Source organism: Berghia stephanieae, chromosome 2 (genome assembly GCF_034508935.2).
Source record: "Berghia stephanieae isolate SIO BIC M18660-M18661 chromosome 2, UCSD_Bste_1.3, whole genome shotgun sequence".
NCBI classification, from domain to species: Eukaryota; Metazoa; Mollusca; class Gastropoda; order Nudibranchia; family Aeolidiidae; genus Berghia; species Berghia stephanieae.
Window position 1 is genome coordinate 47,931,674 of NC_088361.1, and position 16,741 is coordinate 47,948,414.

A 16,741-nucleotide genomic window follows, 5' to 3' on the forward strand; every position below is an offset into this window, starting at 1 on the left:
TATACAGAGTTTTTACTAAAATGTAGAAAAGGAAAAAAATCGGGACTTGGAATTGAAACACCATGTCGTTATAGAAAAGTGGGCTGCACTGAAATTAATTGTTTTTAATGGGTTTTATAACACTTGTGACACTGTTTGGTCATTTCAGTACCAGTCAAAAGGGGGATAGAAGAGAAAACAATAATTATAATATTATAATTATATCGACCATTGAGTGGCCAACATTCCCTTACCCTAAGGGGAATTCCACCCACTACCTGCATGGCTATGGTTGCAACAACCAATACAGACACTGGCACAGGATCGCCATTGAAATGGAAACAGATGATTCGTCTATATTTAGAGGCACAAAACGGCTTTAAAAATAACAAAACAAAAGAAACCAAACACCTGAAAGAAAAGTTATTCTCAGTTTATTACAATGTTGTTACACTTCTTTCAAAACAATTCATCCCCTTATTTACACACACACTCGTGCACATACGAAATAAATATAAGATGACCATTTGGGGGAAAAAAAAATCAATTGTCTGGTACATGGATGTAGAAAAAAATTTAAGGAAAAAGGAATATAAAATATTTTAATAAATTAGCGCTTGCAACATAAGACTTTTGAGAGGGTTAATTCAGCGCCAAAAAAAAAAAAGATGATGGGATGATCAAGAGGTTTTCAATGCACAGCTTATCTCTGTGATAACAAGTGCCAGAGACAAAGTAAGACAAAGGGGACTAGAAGTAGATCTATGAGCATTTCTATCTTATCTTGCCCGAGAACACCTTCAAAGGTATTCACTCAAACTCAAAGGTTTATGGAATATATTCTCTCACTACCTACAATTACATAATACAATTTCTAAACGGACCTCCCTTGGACTGCAAATCCCAGTGATAGTCAAGGCAAAATCAAATAATCTCATTTGAGAACAAAGACTGAAAAACTTGCAGAAGGGGAAAACAGTTATACAAAAATACGCTATTATACCTCCATATTTGGGATATTCGCACAATGATCTGGATAACACAATAATTCTCTTATGAAATTAATATGATTGCGCTCATCATCCGGTGGCCACATAATGAAATTTAGTGGTAGAAACAATACAAGGCGAACTTCTCAACCACAAGGAGAAACCAAGGATCCTATCACAAAAATATTTAAAAAAAAAAAAGGATAATAAACGAGGGAATCTTGAAATAAGGAGAAGAAAGCCACCGTAAGTAATAGACAATATGGACACAAGATGGTGGAATGTGATGGTTTTGATCCAGCCTTTTGACATGAAAAGTTTTAAAAGTCATATCAAAAGAGAAAAACAAAACAAACAAACAAAAAAAAAAAACTCTTAAAGATTCATCAACAACCCACAACATCACCAAGATACAGGATAACGCTGCCAATCAATAATAACCCACAGCTCATTATGTGCAAGCAAATCATTCACACAAGTTCATGGTCACAAATATTACTTTTTTTTATATCACATCATCACTAGCATGGATTCATCTCTGCAAACCAAGCACAGCCATGAATAAGAAAACATTTCAACAAAAGCGCTTCCAAATAATAGGTCACATCAACATGTATAAAATAAAATAAAGACAGGCATAGGACCATTCAGGCAGCCCTGTCAAATACTGACAAAATAGCTTTCAAACCTCCATTATTCAACTTCAAACATCAACCAATCAAGATGTCCACCAACTTGTTCAAAATTCTTCAAAACAAGAAGTTTTACATTGATGGACAGCTTATCGCATCAACATATGAAATTAAAAACAAAAGTGTCTGACAAAAATGAGGAGGAAGAAGGTTAATTTGCCACTGTATGAGAGAGTATCACTGACAAACTATCACATTCAATAACATTTCAAATAACCAATCACTCACATTCACCCATAACATTATCCGTCCGGCGCACCATTCAATAATTTAACTTCCACAAACATTACAGAATCAGTGAGTAGTAGCAAAATGTATTATATTCAGACGACATATTCATCTTTACTGATATTTTACAAGCATTTTACAAATAAATATGAACCACCAAAATTGTTGAAACAAAATTATCAACACCATTAACAATTTATTGAGTGGGAGGAAGTGAATACCCAAAAAAAAAACCAAAAAAAAAAAAGCAATCTGTGTTCTCTATTCTGGAAAACAATGAATGAATGTCAATCTATCTGTAAAAAAATTATCCACCCAGTCAAAAATCTAAAGCTATATAAATTTTATCTCCTCGTTATGATGTCCCAATAATCAATTCATTAACAAGTATGGAATAAGTTAATTATTTACTACTTTTTAATTGATTAGCGAGCCAATCCAGCCCTTCGTAGAGTCCATCTCCACTGGTGGCACATGTTGCTTGGATAAACCATGTTCTGGATCGCATGTTGTGAAGTCCCAATTTGTCAGTAATCTCACCGGCCGTCATAGCGTTTGGTAAATCCTACGAGAGACAAAATGATAAAGGATTAAAGCAACCACAGGACTAACAATCTTTTCACAAAGCAATACATAACAAGTGGCCGAGTCGTGAAGGTATTGCATAGTGACACGGAAGGTCCCAGGTTGAAACCTGGCTTCAGGCACTTTCATTTTTTTCCTCGGGCAAGAACATTAACCCCCAATTTGCTCACTTTGGACAACATGGGCGATTTCTGTTGACATAAGACATCAGATTTGATCGATTATCTATATTCCTTCACGGAATGCCTAGGGGACAGTATCTAACGGTACCGTTGCAAAAAGTAACAACAATTAACAAGCCCATAACAATTTGGGTTGTCAGACTTGTCAATAAGATCTCGTCTAACTAAGTGAAATGCTCCCCAATTCTGTAAACCAAAACAACCATAACCATATGAGGAATAACTATGAAAAACCTTCAATGTTGGCTATTAGGGAAAATTTAGTGATAACTGGTCACCTATCAAATGACATAAAAACAAAATTAAACAGCTAAGTAATGTCAATTTTATGCATACTAAAATTCTGCAGGGTGGGAAGTATTTCATAACTTCCACCAATACAACTGTTGAAACTCGATCTTTTTCATGGAAAAGTTCAGGTTTTTCTCTCACTGAGAAGCCATACCAGCTATGACAGCAGATCAGACTAAGATGATTAAAGAAAATTTTTTATTCCACCCCGATCATTGTAAAACCCTATCAATTCTTAGTAAATACGTAATCTTTGAATAATGCTTTGAACGCATTGAATAAAAATTTCATTCAATGATTACAGAATATTTTCAAACATTTTATTGGTGTGAAATACAATGTAAAAGAGAGCTGATTGGCAATTAAAAATAATCTTTTGGTACGCATGAATACTAATCCAATGTTTTTAGTTTTGGGTCAAGTTGTAATTCAAGCAGGAGGAGAAAGATACAAATTATGGTGAAGCGAAGTACTATTACCATACCATTTGATTCCAAAATATCTAATAATCTTATTTGGATGGGTAGAATAAACGTATCCTTTCAGTTCTCTGTATTTAAAAACTCATATTTTATCATGCAATAACACATACTCACAAGCTAGTGTTATTGGGCACGATAAAAATAACTTGTTTAATAAATAGAATGAGATGAAAGAATCATATAAAAATGCATACAGTGGAACCTCCCGATAACGACATGCCATGGGACCGAGTTTTTATGTCGTTATCCGGAGGCGTCGTTATTTAGATTTAGAGGTTTCCAAGATGGCGGACAAAGTGGGCGTGGTAAGGCCTGCGGGACCAGTTTTTATCAACTACGAGAGACTGTTGTGAGGTATTCCATACTTGGCCGCGATGTCTTTCTCTGCCGTTGTATTATTGTCAACAGCTTCCAAGATCTTGATCTTTTCATCAATGGTGAGTATTTTCCTTTTCTTGGGTGGAGTGGTAGTTGTAGAAGACATCTTAGCAGTCAGGGATCGGTGATCAGTGATAGTGATAATGCCATTCAGTCGTTAACGCACGGGCTTCAGTATCCACCAACGGCCATACTCATTGGTCGGTAAACTCGCTCTCCGATTGGTTGGCGAAACTCGCATTCTCATTGGACCTAATGGTGGTAAAAGCTACATTCTGATTGGTTTCAAAAGCTGCGTTCTCATCGGTTCAAGCAGGAATCGTTTTTATAAACTTTGAGTACTCATACTCTGTATTTTTAGTCTCAGATATCTACGAAAACTGCCGAAAATCGCCAAAAATGATGTCGTTATTCAGAGGTTTTATTAAAAAGTGCGTCGTTATTTGGAGGGTTTTTCTTTTACTGATCTTAAATAGAAAAAAAAAATCGGGACCAGGGGTCAATGTCGTTATCAGGAGGTTGTCACTATTCGGGAGGTACCACTGCAGTTTGAACACAATCACCATTCGCAATACAACCAGTAAAGACCTAAACAAAATTGTATTTGAAAAAAAAAAAAAACATGTAGCACTAACCTGTTTGTTTGCAAAAACTAAAAGTATGGCATCGCGCAATTCATCTTCATTGACCATTCTTGACAGTTCTTCTCTTGCTTCTCCAATACGCTCTCTGTCATTGCTGTCTACCACAAATATCAAACCTGAAGAGATGAGAGAGAGAAATAAAAATGATTAAATTGTCTTTCAGACTAACTAAAAACCTGCCTATACAAAATACCCTCTATGAAGAATATTCCTATGAAAAAGCTTGAAAGATAATCAACATCCTCTATTTTTAGAATTTAAAACTAAAACGTCCGGTAGACCAGATACAGTGATAAGTTTAAAATCCAGAACAGAATGTTTTTTATATCTTATTGTAGAGAATAAAAATATACGAAATTAGGGTGAAGAAGAATGTTTGTTTGTGTGTATGTGTGTGTGAAGAAGTGAGCGAAACACAGAGAGAGAGAGAAGATATTTGTTGGTTTACTTCTATGTCATTGTAATTCCTTTTTATTATATATTTGCTTAATTATGTTCAGAAATTCGTAAGTCTATGACAATACCCAATGTAAATTTCCAGAAGCCGATAAATAAAGTTCATCTAATCTTATCAATTTCTTTCTTTAATATGATGCAGAAATTACTGCCTTTTTCTCGAAAATGTATGAGATGGGCTGTTTGCAGTGATGTCTTCCTGCAGTTGATAACTGGTCACTCATCAGTTCCCGCAGATCAAATACCCTTTTTGCCTCACTTTTCATCGTTCAACTTTATACCAGAGTGGATTGCACAGGTGCATTATGTAAAGTTGAATAGGGATATTAATTGGTATATTGTAGAAATGTGCCACAATGCTAATTAGAAAATGGGGGAACTATCTCATCAACATATGTAATCACTTACTTGACAATTGTTAGCAGTAGGGAGCTGCCTGATGCAGTGTATTATAACATACCCATGAACATGTGAAAAAGGAAAGGCTGCTCTGGAATTGAGCAATCCAAATTGACAATTGATACGTATGCATGTTATAGCGATGAATGCCATAGCATTGACAATGATCATATGATAGCTTGTGCGATATAGCCAAGCTAATCTAGACCAGCGGCATTTCAATGCAAGAAAAAGAAAATATTGTTTATCAGCAAAGTCCAAAATGCCCTTGACAATACTTTTATCTTTATAACATTATTTGAGAATGTACTTTAAGCACAAGATCACCAGAGTTAGTGTCACTGGCTTTATGACAGTAAAATAAAGTATTCAACAACAGTAATGTGACAAAGTACCAAGATCAACCTTGAGCATTGACAATGATCATATGATAGCTTGTGCGATATAGCCAAGCTAATCTAGACCAGCGGCATTTCAATGCAAGAAAAAGAAAATATTGTTTATCAGCAAAGTCCAAAATGCCCTTGACAATACTTTTATCTTTATAACATTATTTGAGAATGTACTTTAAGCACAAGATCACCAGAGTTAGTGTCACTGGTTTTATGACAGTAAAATAAAGTATTCAACAACAGTAATGTGACAAAGTACCAAGATCAACCTCAGCACAGAGCACATCAAATTCCCTTTCTTCACCCCCAGGAGAAACTTTTCATTGTCTAAAAATGGCTTCAGACTACTAAGGCATCAGCAGCATTGCAGTGTCATGAATAGGGTAGTCTTGCTCAGGGTAATATTGAGAAGCTGACAGCAGGGCTCAAATGGCAACGCCTTTTCCACTCATGATCTCTTACTTACAAAGCATCTAAAAACTTTAATACTAATATACCTACCTTGCGTGTTCTGGAAGTAATGTCTCCACAAAGGCCTAATTTTGTCCTGTCCTCCTACATCCCACACTGTAAAGCTTATATTCTTGTATTCCACTGTTTCGACATTAAAGCCTGTAAAAAGGAGAGGGGAAAGCATTAAGTTAGGAGAACACAGTAGTATAAAATAAAAATTGTAGTACATGTGCACTAAAAATGGAATTATATATCTCACCCTGACTGAAATTAGTGTTGTTCCGAACAGTTCTAAATAGAGGCATATAACCAACAACAACAAAAGGAAAGAAAAAAGAAAATTTTTATCTATTTTTGGGGAAAGAAAAATAAAAATCTGAATCGTAATCAATCCAAAATGCATAATTTGCAACCCCATTTACAAACTGATTAACACTTCAGATTGTTCTGGAGTAAATGTAGTCAAATTGAAACTGAGCATCCATTCCCAAGTAAATTTAAACCAATTTTCATTAAATAAAACTGTAATAGATTACGCTACTTTTCGCTTTGCTTTCCTAATCTACTCTATCACTCCCTTGTTATTATTCGGCCCTTTGAATTATTAGAGTTATTCCCCTTTGCTTTATTCGTTCAGTCTTCTCTTCCATCTATCAGCCTATCCAACTCACTTCCGTCACTTGATTTACTTAGCACGTAGTAGCCTACGTTTTTTCTTAGTTTGAAATAAAGAGAGCCGGTTAATGGCTAGTATCTGAAAACAGAACAAGTCTTGTCCAGTCTATTATAAAAACAAAACAAAAAGAAAAAAGAAAAAACACTTTAAAAATCCAAATTTGGCCAAAAAACCTGAGTAATAAATGGATTAAATCTGTGGGTCTGTATTTGTACTGCTTTACAATCAGAATAACTCTAAATCCAAAGACCCTCTTTGCAGGTGACGGTTTAGTGCATTGTATTACTATAATACTTGAGCAGGGACTATTCAGTTACAGGTTGGGCATAAAGCAACTTGTCAAGAGGTGTGACAGCCCACAAACATTCACACACTGTCAGGTAAATCACCCCATTTACCCAAATGGAGGAATCTACCCCTTCATCCCGGGCACCACCCTTCCTCAGCAGTCAAGCATCAAATATGACGGTTCTGATGAATGTTACATTTAATTTTTTCTATATTTCAAGGAAAATCATGGACATCAAGTAAATCTAACAACAATGCTATAGAGCACTGCCACCAGGGCTGGCGGAGTCGGTTATTTTTAAACCGACTCCGACTCCAGCCTTGAAACCGACTCCGACTCCTCAAGCATAGTATTAATAGGTAATAATATGCAACCAACACTCGCAGCTACTTTTAGCTTTTCCCCAGTATATGTATTATAACAATACAAGCCGCTTCATATTTGATATTGCATCATTAAAAGTACAAGCTCTTCATCATTTTTTTGGCTACAGACTGATTAGCTCATTTCGAATAAACACATTAATATTGATTAATGATCATCACATTTAAAAGATAAACACATCCCCTTTTCCCATGAAAACAAACACACAAAAAAGATTACTATTTGTGAATTTTAGTTTTGAAAAAGTTTTAATTAATAGTAATAGTTTTAATTTTTCAAAGTGAACTATAAATATAATATTCCCCTTTTCTAAAATATTACACATTGAATGATATAAAAATGCAATGTCTGAAAGTGGTAAGGAGTCGGGACTTCTAAAACCGACTCCGACTCCACCCTCAAACAACCGACTCGGACTCGCCAGCCCTGACTGCCACAAGTCAAAAGGAGTTACAAATGCTGTCAAACTGACCAAGTAAAAAAAAAAATTAATTAATAATTTAAAACGAACTTACCTATAGTTGGAATAGTAGTTACAATTTCACCCAACTTCAATTTGTAAAGGATGGTTGTTTTTCCAGCAGCATCGAGACCGACCATCAAAATTCTCATCTCTTTCTTCCCCAAGAGGGAGTTGAATAATTTACCTATAACACTCCCCATTCTGTTTGATTATATCCCTCTGAAATGACAAGCATGGATTGAGTCATGAAGTAGAGCAGATGTTGGGGCCCCCGAGTAATGTCACATAGAGCATTTTGTCTCGGCTATGCTCCTAAAATCATACTTCATTCATTGGTATACATAATCAATATACAGTCGCATCTCTCTGGATGAGATGCCTGGGGACGGATTATTTTCTTCTTAACTTGTGCACTTTAGGGACTGATTTCACTATCCCAGATGTCTCTGTAATCCAGACAAAATGCTGGGAACAGAGGTGTTCGGTTTGAATATATGTGACAGTATATACGCATTTATTAGCAATGAATCAACAATATAATAAACATGAATAGTAAAATGTAACATTTTAAATGGCATTGCTGAGAGTCAAACTCAGCACCTCACAACACTGGACTGCAAATTAATAAAGATGGCTGTTTTATTCAAACAATAAATACAGATTGGGAGAAAGCCGTTCAAAAGACCAGATGTTGCTTTGACAACAACCGGTTACAGTCAAGATGGCTGCACAACTTTCACTAAACTGGGAACATAAAACAACAAAAACCTGTCGTTTACGTGGTGTCAGAGGTCAAATTGTTTCTTTTTTTGGACAAGTAGTCCTTCAGGGCCACTATATGCCTATGGAGCCGGAGTTCCTGACTTCTATAGCGTGAAACGGACAATAGCAATTGCTTGCTATCCTTTGAATAGGATGCCAGTCTATCGCAAAGTACTTTCCACCAAATCTAACAGACTCAGCTACCCATTCACTGATGGGTGGACAGGAGGGTCAGAAAAAAATCTCAACTGCACCCGGGATCTATCTTGGTCCCTTTGCGATGAAGCGAATGCTCTGCCAACTGAACTATCGGGACCCCCTTTTTTTTGACAAACAAAACATAAATTCGAGGTGAGCAGCTATTTAAATTTAGACTTTATAATGAAAGTGGCGGATGCATATGGAATTTCTCCAAAAGCCTCTTCATATAATAGATAGGTGATGAGTGCGAAATCGATTTAAACTTAATCTTTAGTTTGTTTTTCTTAAGCATATGACAAGGAGCAGCATGCCTAATACAACAGTACTGAGAGGACTCTAGGTTAGTAAAATGAAAGAGACAAAAACATTTCAATCCAATCTTATATAGTATAAATACATTGCCACTAGTATTAAAATATAGGCTGTTTACTGTATTTCCCATCAGTTTCAATATTGCAAGTGATGGCAAACATTATGTTCCATCAGGTCTAGTATCTGTAGTTAGGACTTCCGTAATTTCACAGCACATTTATATTAGGGTTATATTATTAGCTAATCTTTTAACCATTACAGACTTACAATTTCAATTAGTTTGCAATGTCCAAATAATATTACTAAGATGAGTTTCATTTTTATAAGAGGTGTGATTTTTCTAATTTTAAAAACAATTTGCTGAGACGGTAGTCGTATGACTCCTGCCAATGCCATTATTACTGTGTTTCCTGTCAGTTACGGTACTGCAAGTGATGGCAAACATTATGTTTCATCAGATTTTAGTATCTAGTTAGGGTTGAGGGGGTCTGCCCCCCCCCCCCTCTCCCCACAATTAAAAAAAAAATCCCCTCTTTAACGAAACTACGGAAGCCCTTCCCTTCTAAAGCTGACATTTGGTGAAATTCCAATTTTTTCTGTGATTGTGAATCATTGCAAAAATTCCTCTACTCTCCTCAGACAGTTATATTAATATTATAATGATTATTATATATGACAATTATGATTATGGTATTGATCAGTTTCGGTATTGACCAGTTTAAGTTTAAATATTAAGTTCAAAAAGAAAAGGGCAGGTGGACTCCATACTCCATCATGTGAAAACCTGCTTTGAAAGGTAAACCAAATGAAATGTGTTGTTTCAAATATTCAGAAGTTTTCCTATTTCTCCATTTCATTTGGATGGTTTTGATTGATAATTGATAGATGATGAAGGATGAAGAAGATGGGTGTTGACTTTGTCCTGAGCCTGAACTGACCTGACGAGAATCCTGAGTATTTCTAATCGTTGTAGTACAACGATAATTAGACCAACATTATAATATTTTCAGTCTGACTGCAACATGGAAGATTGTAATAAAAGCGATCAATTCTAATAAACTAATAATTAATTATAAAAGTTTTAAAAAAGTAAACAACCCATTTTATTAACAACATCGACTGCTGAAACTGAAGCTAAATTTCACTTCGCTGTTATTGTCTATCAAATTCAGTCAAACTGATTAGTTATAAATCTAAATTTTACAAGAACATGACCTCAGGGTTATGATGGTCAAAAGAGGAAACTTTTATTGTCTTCTGGTGAAAAATGTAGGCCTATCTTTAAACATTAGCAGACCATTATATTTACCGGCACCGGTGACTTGACAAAACAAGAACACGAGATAAATTTGTGCGTTTCAAGACAGATCTTTTCACCTAAGATCCTTAGAACTTTTATAACTACACTACACACGATTTATTACTTTAACAATTGCTTTTAGACGGCCAATTGGCAAGATTGTATCTCAAATAAGCTTATATATCCCACAAACAAATGCTTGGTTACCTCTTTTCCACACCCGTTGTAAACAAAATGGCGGACGTGGAAGTAATATCGTTGTTCTTGCCACGTCAATATCGCGGATTTGGGATCTTCCAATCTGCAGGCAGGGCTGGGCGCTAATCGATATCATTACCTTTACTAGGTACCCTACTGACATTAATTTTGGCTCTTAAATCGATATTATTTTGTTCGTTTTGTCAGCCGAAACGTTGTTTGTCTTGCGTTGTTTCCTCCTCACTCGTGAGTCGCCTTAATTCTTCATTTGAAGCCTTGGCAAAAGGCGCTATATCATTGTTATAGATGATTTTCAAAAAATAAATTATTAAAATAATTATTATCATTAATTAATATGGCTAGTTTTAGAATAATATAGGTGGGTACCTTATATATATATATATATATATATATATATATATAATATATATATATATATATATATATATATATATATATATATATACCGGCTCCCTAAGGCACCTTCAATTATTAAATCAATTAAATTGAATAAACTTTGATCAACAGACTTGCGAAGCATATACAGTAGCCATCTACTGCACGGTGCTCTGAAAAGCGTACCGTTATCCGATCGTGCAGTAATCCGATATGTCAAGGGAGACAATCCTAGGTGACTTTAATGATGTCAATAGATCATGAATTATCTCCTCTTATATCTGTACACAGTGTTCACACCCAAACTATCAAGGGACGACGAAAGCTTGTCAGAATTATTATTTTTTTTTTTAAATTTCTATATTATAAATCAAGCAATTCAATTTGTTTAGCTCATCAAGATTAAATAGAAAAACTAATTGACAACTCATATGATTTTGTTTTCACCAGTTGCCCAATTTGATCGCACCCTAATACTAATTATTATTGACACCCACCCTCTGTCCCGGTAATTTTTTATGTGTGAAAGTGTGGTTCCATTGTCATTAATTTACACTGGGCATAAAACAAAAATCTGGCGAAAAAAGTAGAAGAATGTCGATAAAGAGTGTCCAGTTATGAAGACTAATTACATACGGAGACACGATGGCTATAACACCTGGCGAACGATGAAGATTCGCCGTGTGTAAAATCAAAACTCTCACTCTCGTTAAGGTAATTACTGTCTCATCTTAAAAATAATTGAAGAATAATTTTATTCGGCTTAAAGGCAAACACCGTTCAACGGAAACCGCACTTGTTCGGGTTGTTAATGATCTCCTGTCTGTTATAGACAATGGTTCATGTTCTTTGCTGAATTTGCTTGACCTATTGTCTGCTTTTGATACTATTGATCACAATCTTCTCCTCAAACGTCTTGAAATTACTTATGGCGTGTCTGGTGCAGCGCTTGATTGGTTTAGGTCATATTTATTTAATCGTAAATAAATTATTACGGTGGATGAATATAGATCTGAGGAACTCTTTCTTGACTGTGGGGATCCCCAGGGTTCAGTACTTGGACCCGTTCTTTTTGTTCTGTACGTTGGCCCTCTGTCTAAAATCATCAGAAGTTTCGGTCTGTCTTACCATCAATACGCTGATGATAAGCAATTGTACTGCGTTTCCAATACGAGAAATTTACAAGAAGTATCAGCCGATAGTAAGAATTGTATCCAAAGTGTTAAGAAATGGATGAATGAGAACAGAATGAAACTGAATGATGATAAGACGGAGGTGCTGTATGTGGGGAACAGGAAGTGGAAAAGTGAAACAGATTTGAAGCTGGGGGATGCCTCCATTCAAATTGTTGACGAAGTGAAAAACCTTGGCACATTCTTAGACTCTGGACTGTCGATGGAGCATCGGGTTAATATTTTGGTTAGATCTCTCTTTTTCCAACTAAAAAAGATTGCTTCCATTAGACGGTTTATATCTGAGGATGTGACCAATTACCTGGTTGTCTCCATCGTACTATCGAAATTGGATTATTGTAATGCTCTGTTGTTTGGCGTTTCGCAATATAATCTGAGACGTCTTCAGATTGTCCAAAACAGCGCTGCCAGACTAGTATTCATGAAGTGTAGGTGCGACACCTGCATTGGTTGCCTGTTGAGAAAAGCATTAAATTCAAAGCTTGTGTTTTAGTGTATCGTTGTCTTGAAGGTACTACCCCTTCCTACCTTTCGGAACTAATTGTAAGATATTCAAAAACCCACCCCTTACGTTCGGCCAGTGATTCCACAAAACTAGTTGTCCCTCGAATTCGGAAAAAATGCTGGAATGGGGTCCTTTTCTCATTTCAGATCCTCTATTTGGAATGCCTTACCACAGAGCATTCGTGAAAAAGAATCTTTGTCTATTTTTAAACGTTTGCTTAAAACATATCTGTTTCGATTTTAGTAGATGGTATGAGAAGCAAGATAGGTCTGGTTTGTGTTGTGTGTTGTGTGTGTGTGTGTGTTTTCACTATGTGGGTAATTTTGAGCACACTTTGCAATGTGACCAATGACCTCGAGCACATGGAAAGGTAATTTTGATCATCCCCATTGATGGTTCCTCCGTGACCTCTTGTTTCTATGCCTGTCAAGCTTTGACATGGATGCCTTTTTAACTATTAGCTTATTGTATGAGCCTTTAGTTCTTCAATCAACATGCAGTGCATACACCTTCGAAAATGACATCCGTTATCGTATAGTTTATTAAAACTAGTCGAATAAATATTTAAGTTGTTTTATTTTTGACTCGAAAATTTAAGATAAAGGAAATCAACCGCCAACAGTAAACCGAAGACCCATAGCCACCTTAAGTGATTGCCTAACATCTTGAGTAAACAACCCACAGATCCTGAGCATCACTCACAATTTTAACTGAGATTATTTTAAAAAATGCATAGTGTCGTCAGGTTTTGCGATTCAATTCCTTTATCAGTGTGTCAAAATATTGTGAGAAATACTCACTGACCTATTTGTATGTTTGACATGTACTTAAGCGGTATCTCATGCCTTTTCATACAGGAAATAAATTAATAGTCCAGGGGACAAAACGGGGTAAATGGCAGGAAATATTCTGATTGGTTAATGCTTAGTAACGGGCGTACCATCAATGAGAGGCGGGGGATGTTAGGGATCAGGATTAGAGGAGTTCGATCTTCACGACTAAGGCTGTAAACTGAGTGCATTCAATTTCCACTCCAGTCCGTCGTCTTGCCCTCCATTTGTCATTTCCTCTCAGTCGGTCTCTTGTTTCATCATAACAAAGTGAGTGCTACTCACTCGTTTTAGTTGCCGAACCGTACAGGAATCGAACGCGGACGTTTTTATCTCGAATTAAAATTTCTTTCAATTTCAAACACACGGAGTTTCTTTGTTATTGTTTTTAGAACTCCTTTGGATGATCAGTTCTCGCTCACTAAATACTTGTTTGAATAGTAATATAAACGTTTTAGGTGACACGTAGTTTTGTATGTTTCATGTTTTTGTTGTGAGTCATTTACAATAATGTATCGTGCCTATGGCAGTAGCCATCGTTAACTTAAAGCCTGACACTGACCAAAAAATGACGCCAAAATGCCAGTCTTTGGCCACAAAAGAAAACAAATCGTAGTTGTATTCAATAGTTCAACCAATGGGACCACTTGTTTCCATGAGCACTACTAACAACAACTCACTAGGTGGTGCAAAAAACAAATAATGACGTCAAAATGCCAGTCTTTTTGGGTTTCAGCGTAGCCATCGTTATGTTATAGCCTGGCACTGAAATCCAAAAGGACTGGCAGTTTGACGTCATTATTTGGTTTTTTGAACCGCCTAGTGAGTTGTCGTTAGTAGTGCTCATGGAAACAAGTTATTTCATTGGTTGAACTATTAATTACAACTCACGATTTGTTTTCTTTTGTGGCAAAAGACTGGCATTTTGACGTCATTTTTTGGTCAGTGTCAGCGTGGACTTCGTAAAGTTATGGCCTGATACTGACCAAAAAAATGACATCAAAATGCCAGTCTTTTGCCACAAAAGAAAACAAATCGTGAGTTGTATTCAATAGTTCAACCAATGACATATCTTGTTTCCATGAGCTCTACTAACGACAACTCACTAGGCGGTGACAAAAAACAAATACTGACGTCAAATTGCCAGTCCTTTTGGGATTCAGTATCAGGCTATAATAAATATAACGATGGCTACGGTGTCAGGCCATAACTTTACGAAGGCCAAGGTTTCAGTGTCAGGCTATAACTTAACAATGGCTACGCTACGACACACGAACAGGAGAGGAAATTGAATGCACTCAGTGTACAGCCTAGCACGTAAGACAAACCATGATGCCAGCAAAATAAATATGATGAAATGGAGTAACCGATTCAATTTAATTTGCGAAGACAGATGATGTTGACGTTTTGGGTTCCCCCTTTGTCAACAAAACACAATGAATGTGACATTCCAGACGAATGTTTCTTGTTGTTTCTATGTAGAGGAAATATTGATGCAACGCGTTTAACCAAAAAAAACCCCAAAAAACGTATAACATCCCCAGCGTACCAACACACAAAGCTATGTGTAATCTTAACGTTTATAGTCTGATTCATATAATTTAGTGAGAAGTTATCATAAAAATGGCAGGCTAAATACAATAACTGAGAGCTGAGTGGCGTCAATTTCGTTCCTTCTATAGATTGTTGCGCTTTGACCATTGACTAATGACCCCTGGCCTATTTTCAACTTTTTGTCTATCACAGCAACACTGCTATTAGAGAGGTGCAGATTTTGCACCTGGATGTGTTGAAATTAATGTGAGAAAAGAGCTTCCCCCCCCCCCCCCCCCCCCCCCCCCCCGGACTGAACTTTAAGCTGCAGCAACGGAACTCGAAATCAGGAACTTGGGATCACAAGCAGAGCGTCATACAACAAAACCAAAAAGCAATAAATTAACCGGTAGATTTTTGACCAATCAAAACATGGAATTTGTGACACACCTTCACACGACTCGGACAAACATAGTTGGTTGTTTATAAACAATAACGTAAATGGAATCAACCTGTCTCTGATCATTGTTATTGTTTTATATATCAAATGTGTGACTAGTTATCACACGATTATCTCGATCAGAACATTTAAGCTTACACATAGTTTTCTGTGTTGGTTCTATTGATCATGCGGTAGAACAGTGGGTAATTTATCGAGACACGTGCCACCGTTAGTAAAAACTGTGGAGTTCGCTCCGTTTACCAATCACTGTCATTGTTTATAGTATGACGACTGTCCGAGAGGCGTGGTTATCTAGGTGTCTATTGAAATCAATATGCCGTGCACATAATAATTAATTATGCCATTAATTATTTACCCCCGATGTAAATGATTCAAGCGCTCCATAGTATTAGATTAGGGAGCAGGCACTGGTGTAAGATAACATCCGATAAGATGTGCGGCTATGTGGTCTAATAAATGGTTACGCTTATGACATTCGCCTTCGGATCGGAAGGTCCTGGGTTCGAGTCCCGATCTGAGCGGCGCATAGTTGAATCCTTTGGAAAAGGCTCTTTACTTGGATTTTCTCACCGTACTCAGGTGGAAAATGCGGGTGGTCTTTGTCGAGAAAAAAAAATGTAATATTGCCTTACAGACGTCATGTCTCGTCTTTCATGTTAAGTGAAGTGTAGAAGTCGGCTTAGAACTTATTGTAAAGCGCTATAAACACGTTTAGTTTATATTGCGCTTATAGACGTGTAAATCCGAACATTCTTGTGAGCCTAGTCTAACATTGTTGTAATGGACAATATTCTACGTCATTTATTTTTAGATTTCCATTACAACAATGAGCCCATAAGGAATTGGGTTATCAGACCTTCAAATAAGTGCACGCCGCGCTATAAAAAAAAAAGCTCACGTTTAAACAATACCAGACAAAGCAGAAAGAAAAATACCCACAAGTTAAAAAAAAATATAATCCCGTCTCAACTGGAGATCGAACTTCAGACCTCTTGATCATGATGGGGCAGCGTGGCTCAGCGGTATGGTCTTTGCTTCGTACCCGAAAGGTACTGAGTTCGATTACCAGACGCTGCTGCGCTGTGT

General features: G+C 36.5%; 1 protein-coding gene across 2 annotated transcripts; it reads right to left on the reverse strand.

Moving 5' to 3' along the window:
* Positions 1–396: 396 nt before the first annotated feature.
* On the reverse strand, positions 397–10,844 carry LOC144965050 (ADP-ribosylation factor 3). Of its 2 annotated transcripts, none has more exons than XM_078899930.1 (5): positions 10,745–10,844; positions 8,015–8,181; positions 6,199–6,309; positions 4,442–4,566; positions 397–2,453 (listed from the first exon to the last, which is right to left on the reverse strand). In XM_078899930.1, exons 2-5 carry the CDS (start codon positions 8,160–8,162, stop codon positions 2,292–2,294), a joined length of 546 nt encoding a protein of 181 aa, XP_078756056.1. In that variant the 5' UTR covers positions 8,163–8,181; positions 10,745–10,844; the 3' UTR covers positions 397–2,291. The 2 variants fall into 2 exon arrangements, with proteins under 2 accessions (XP_078756056.1, XP_078756057.1); XM_078899931.1 differs by having other exon boundaries at positions 10,547–10,788.
* Between the last annotated feature and the right edge of the window lie 5,897 nt (positions 10,845–16,741).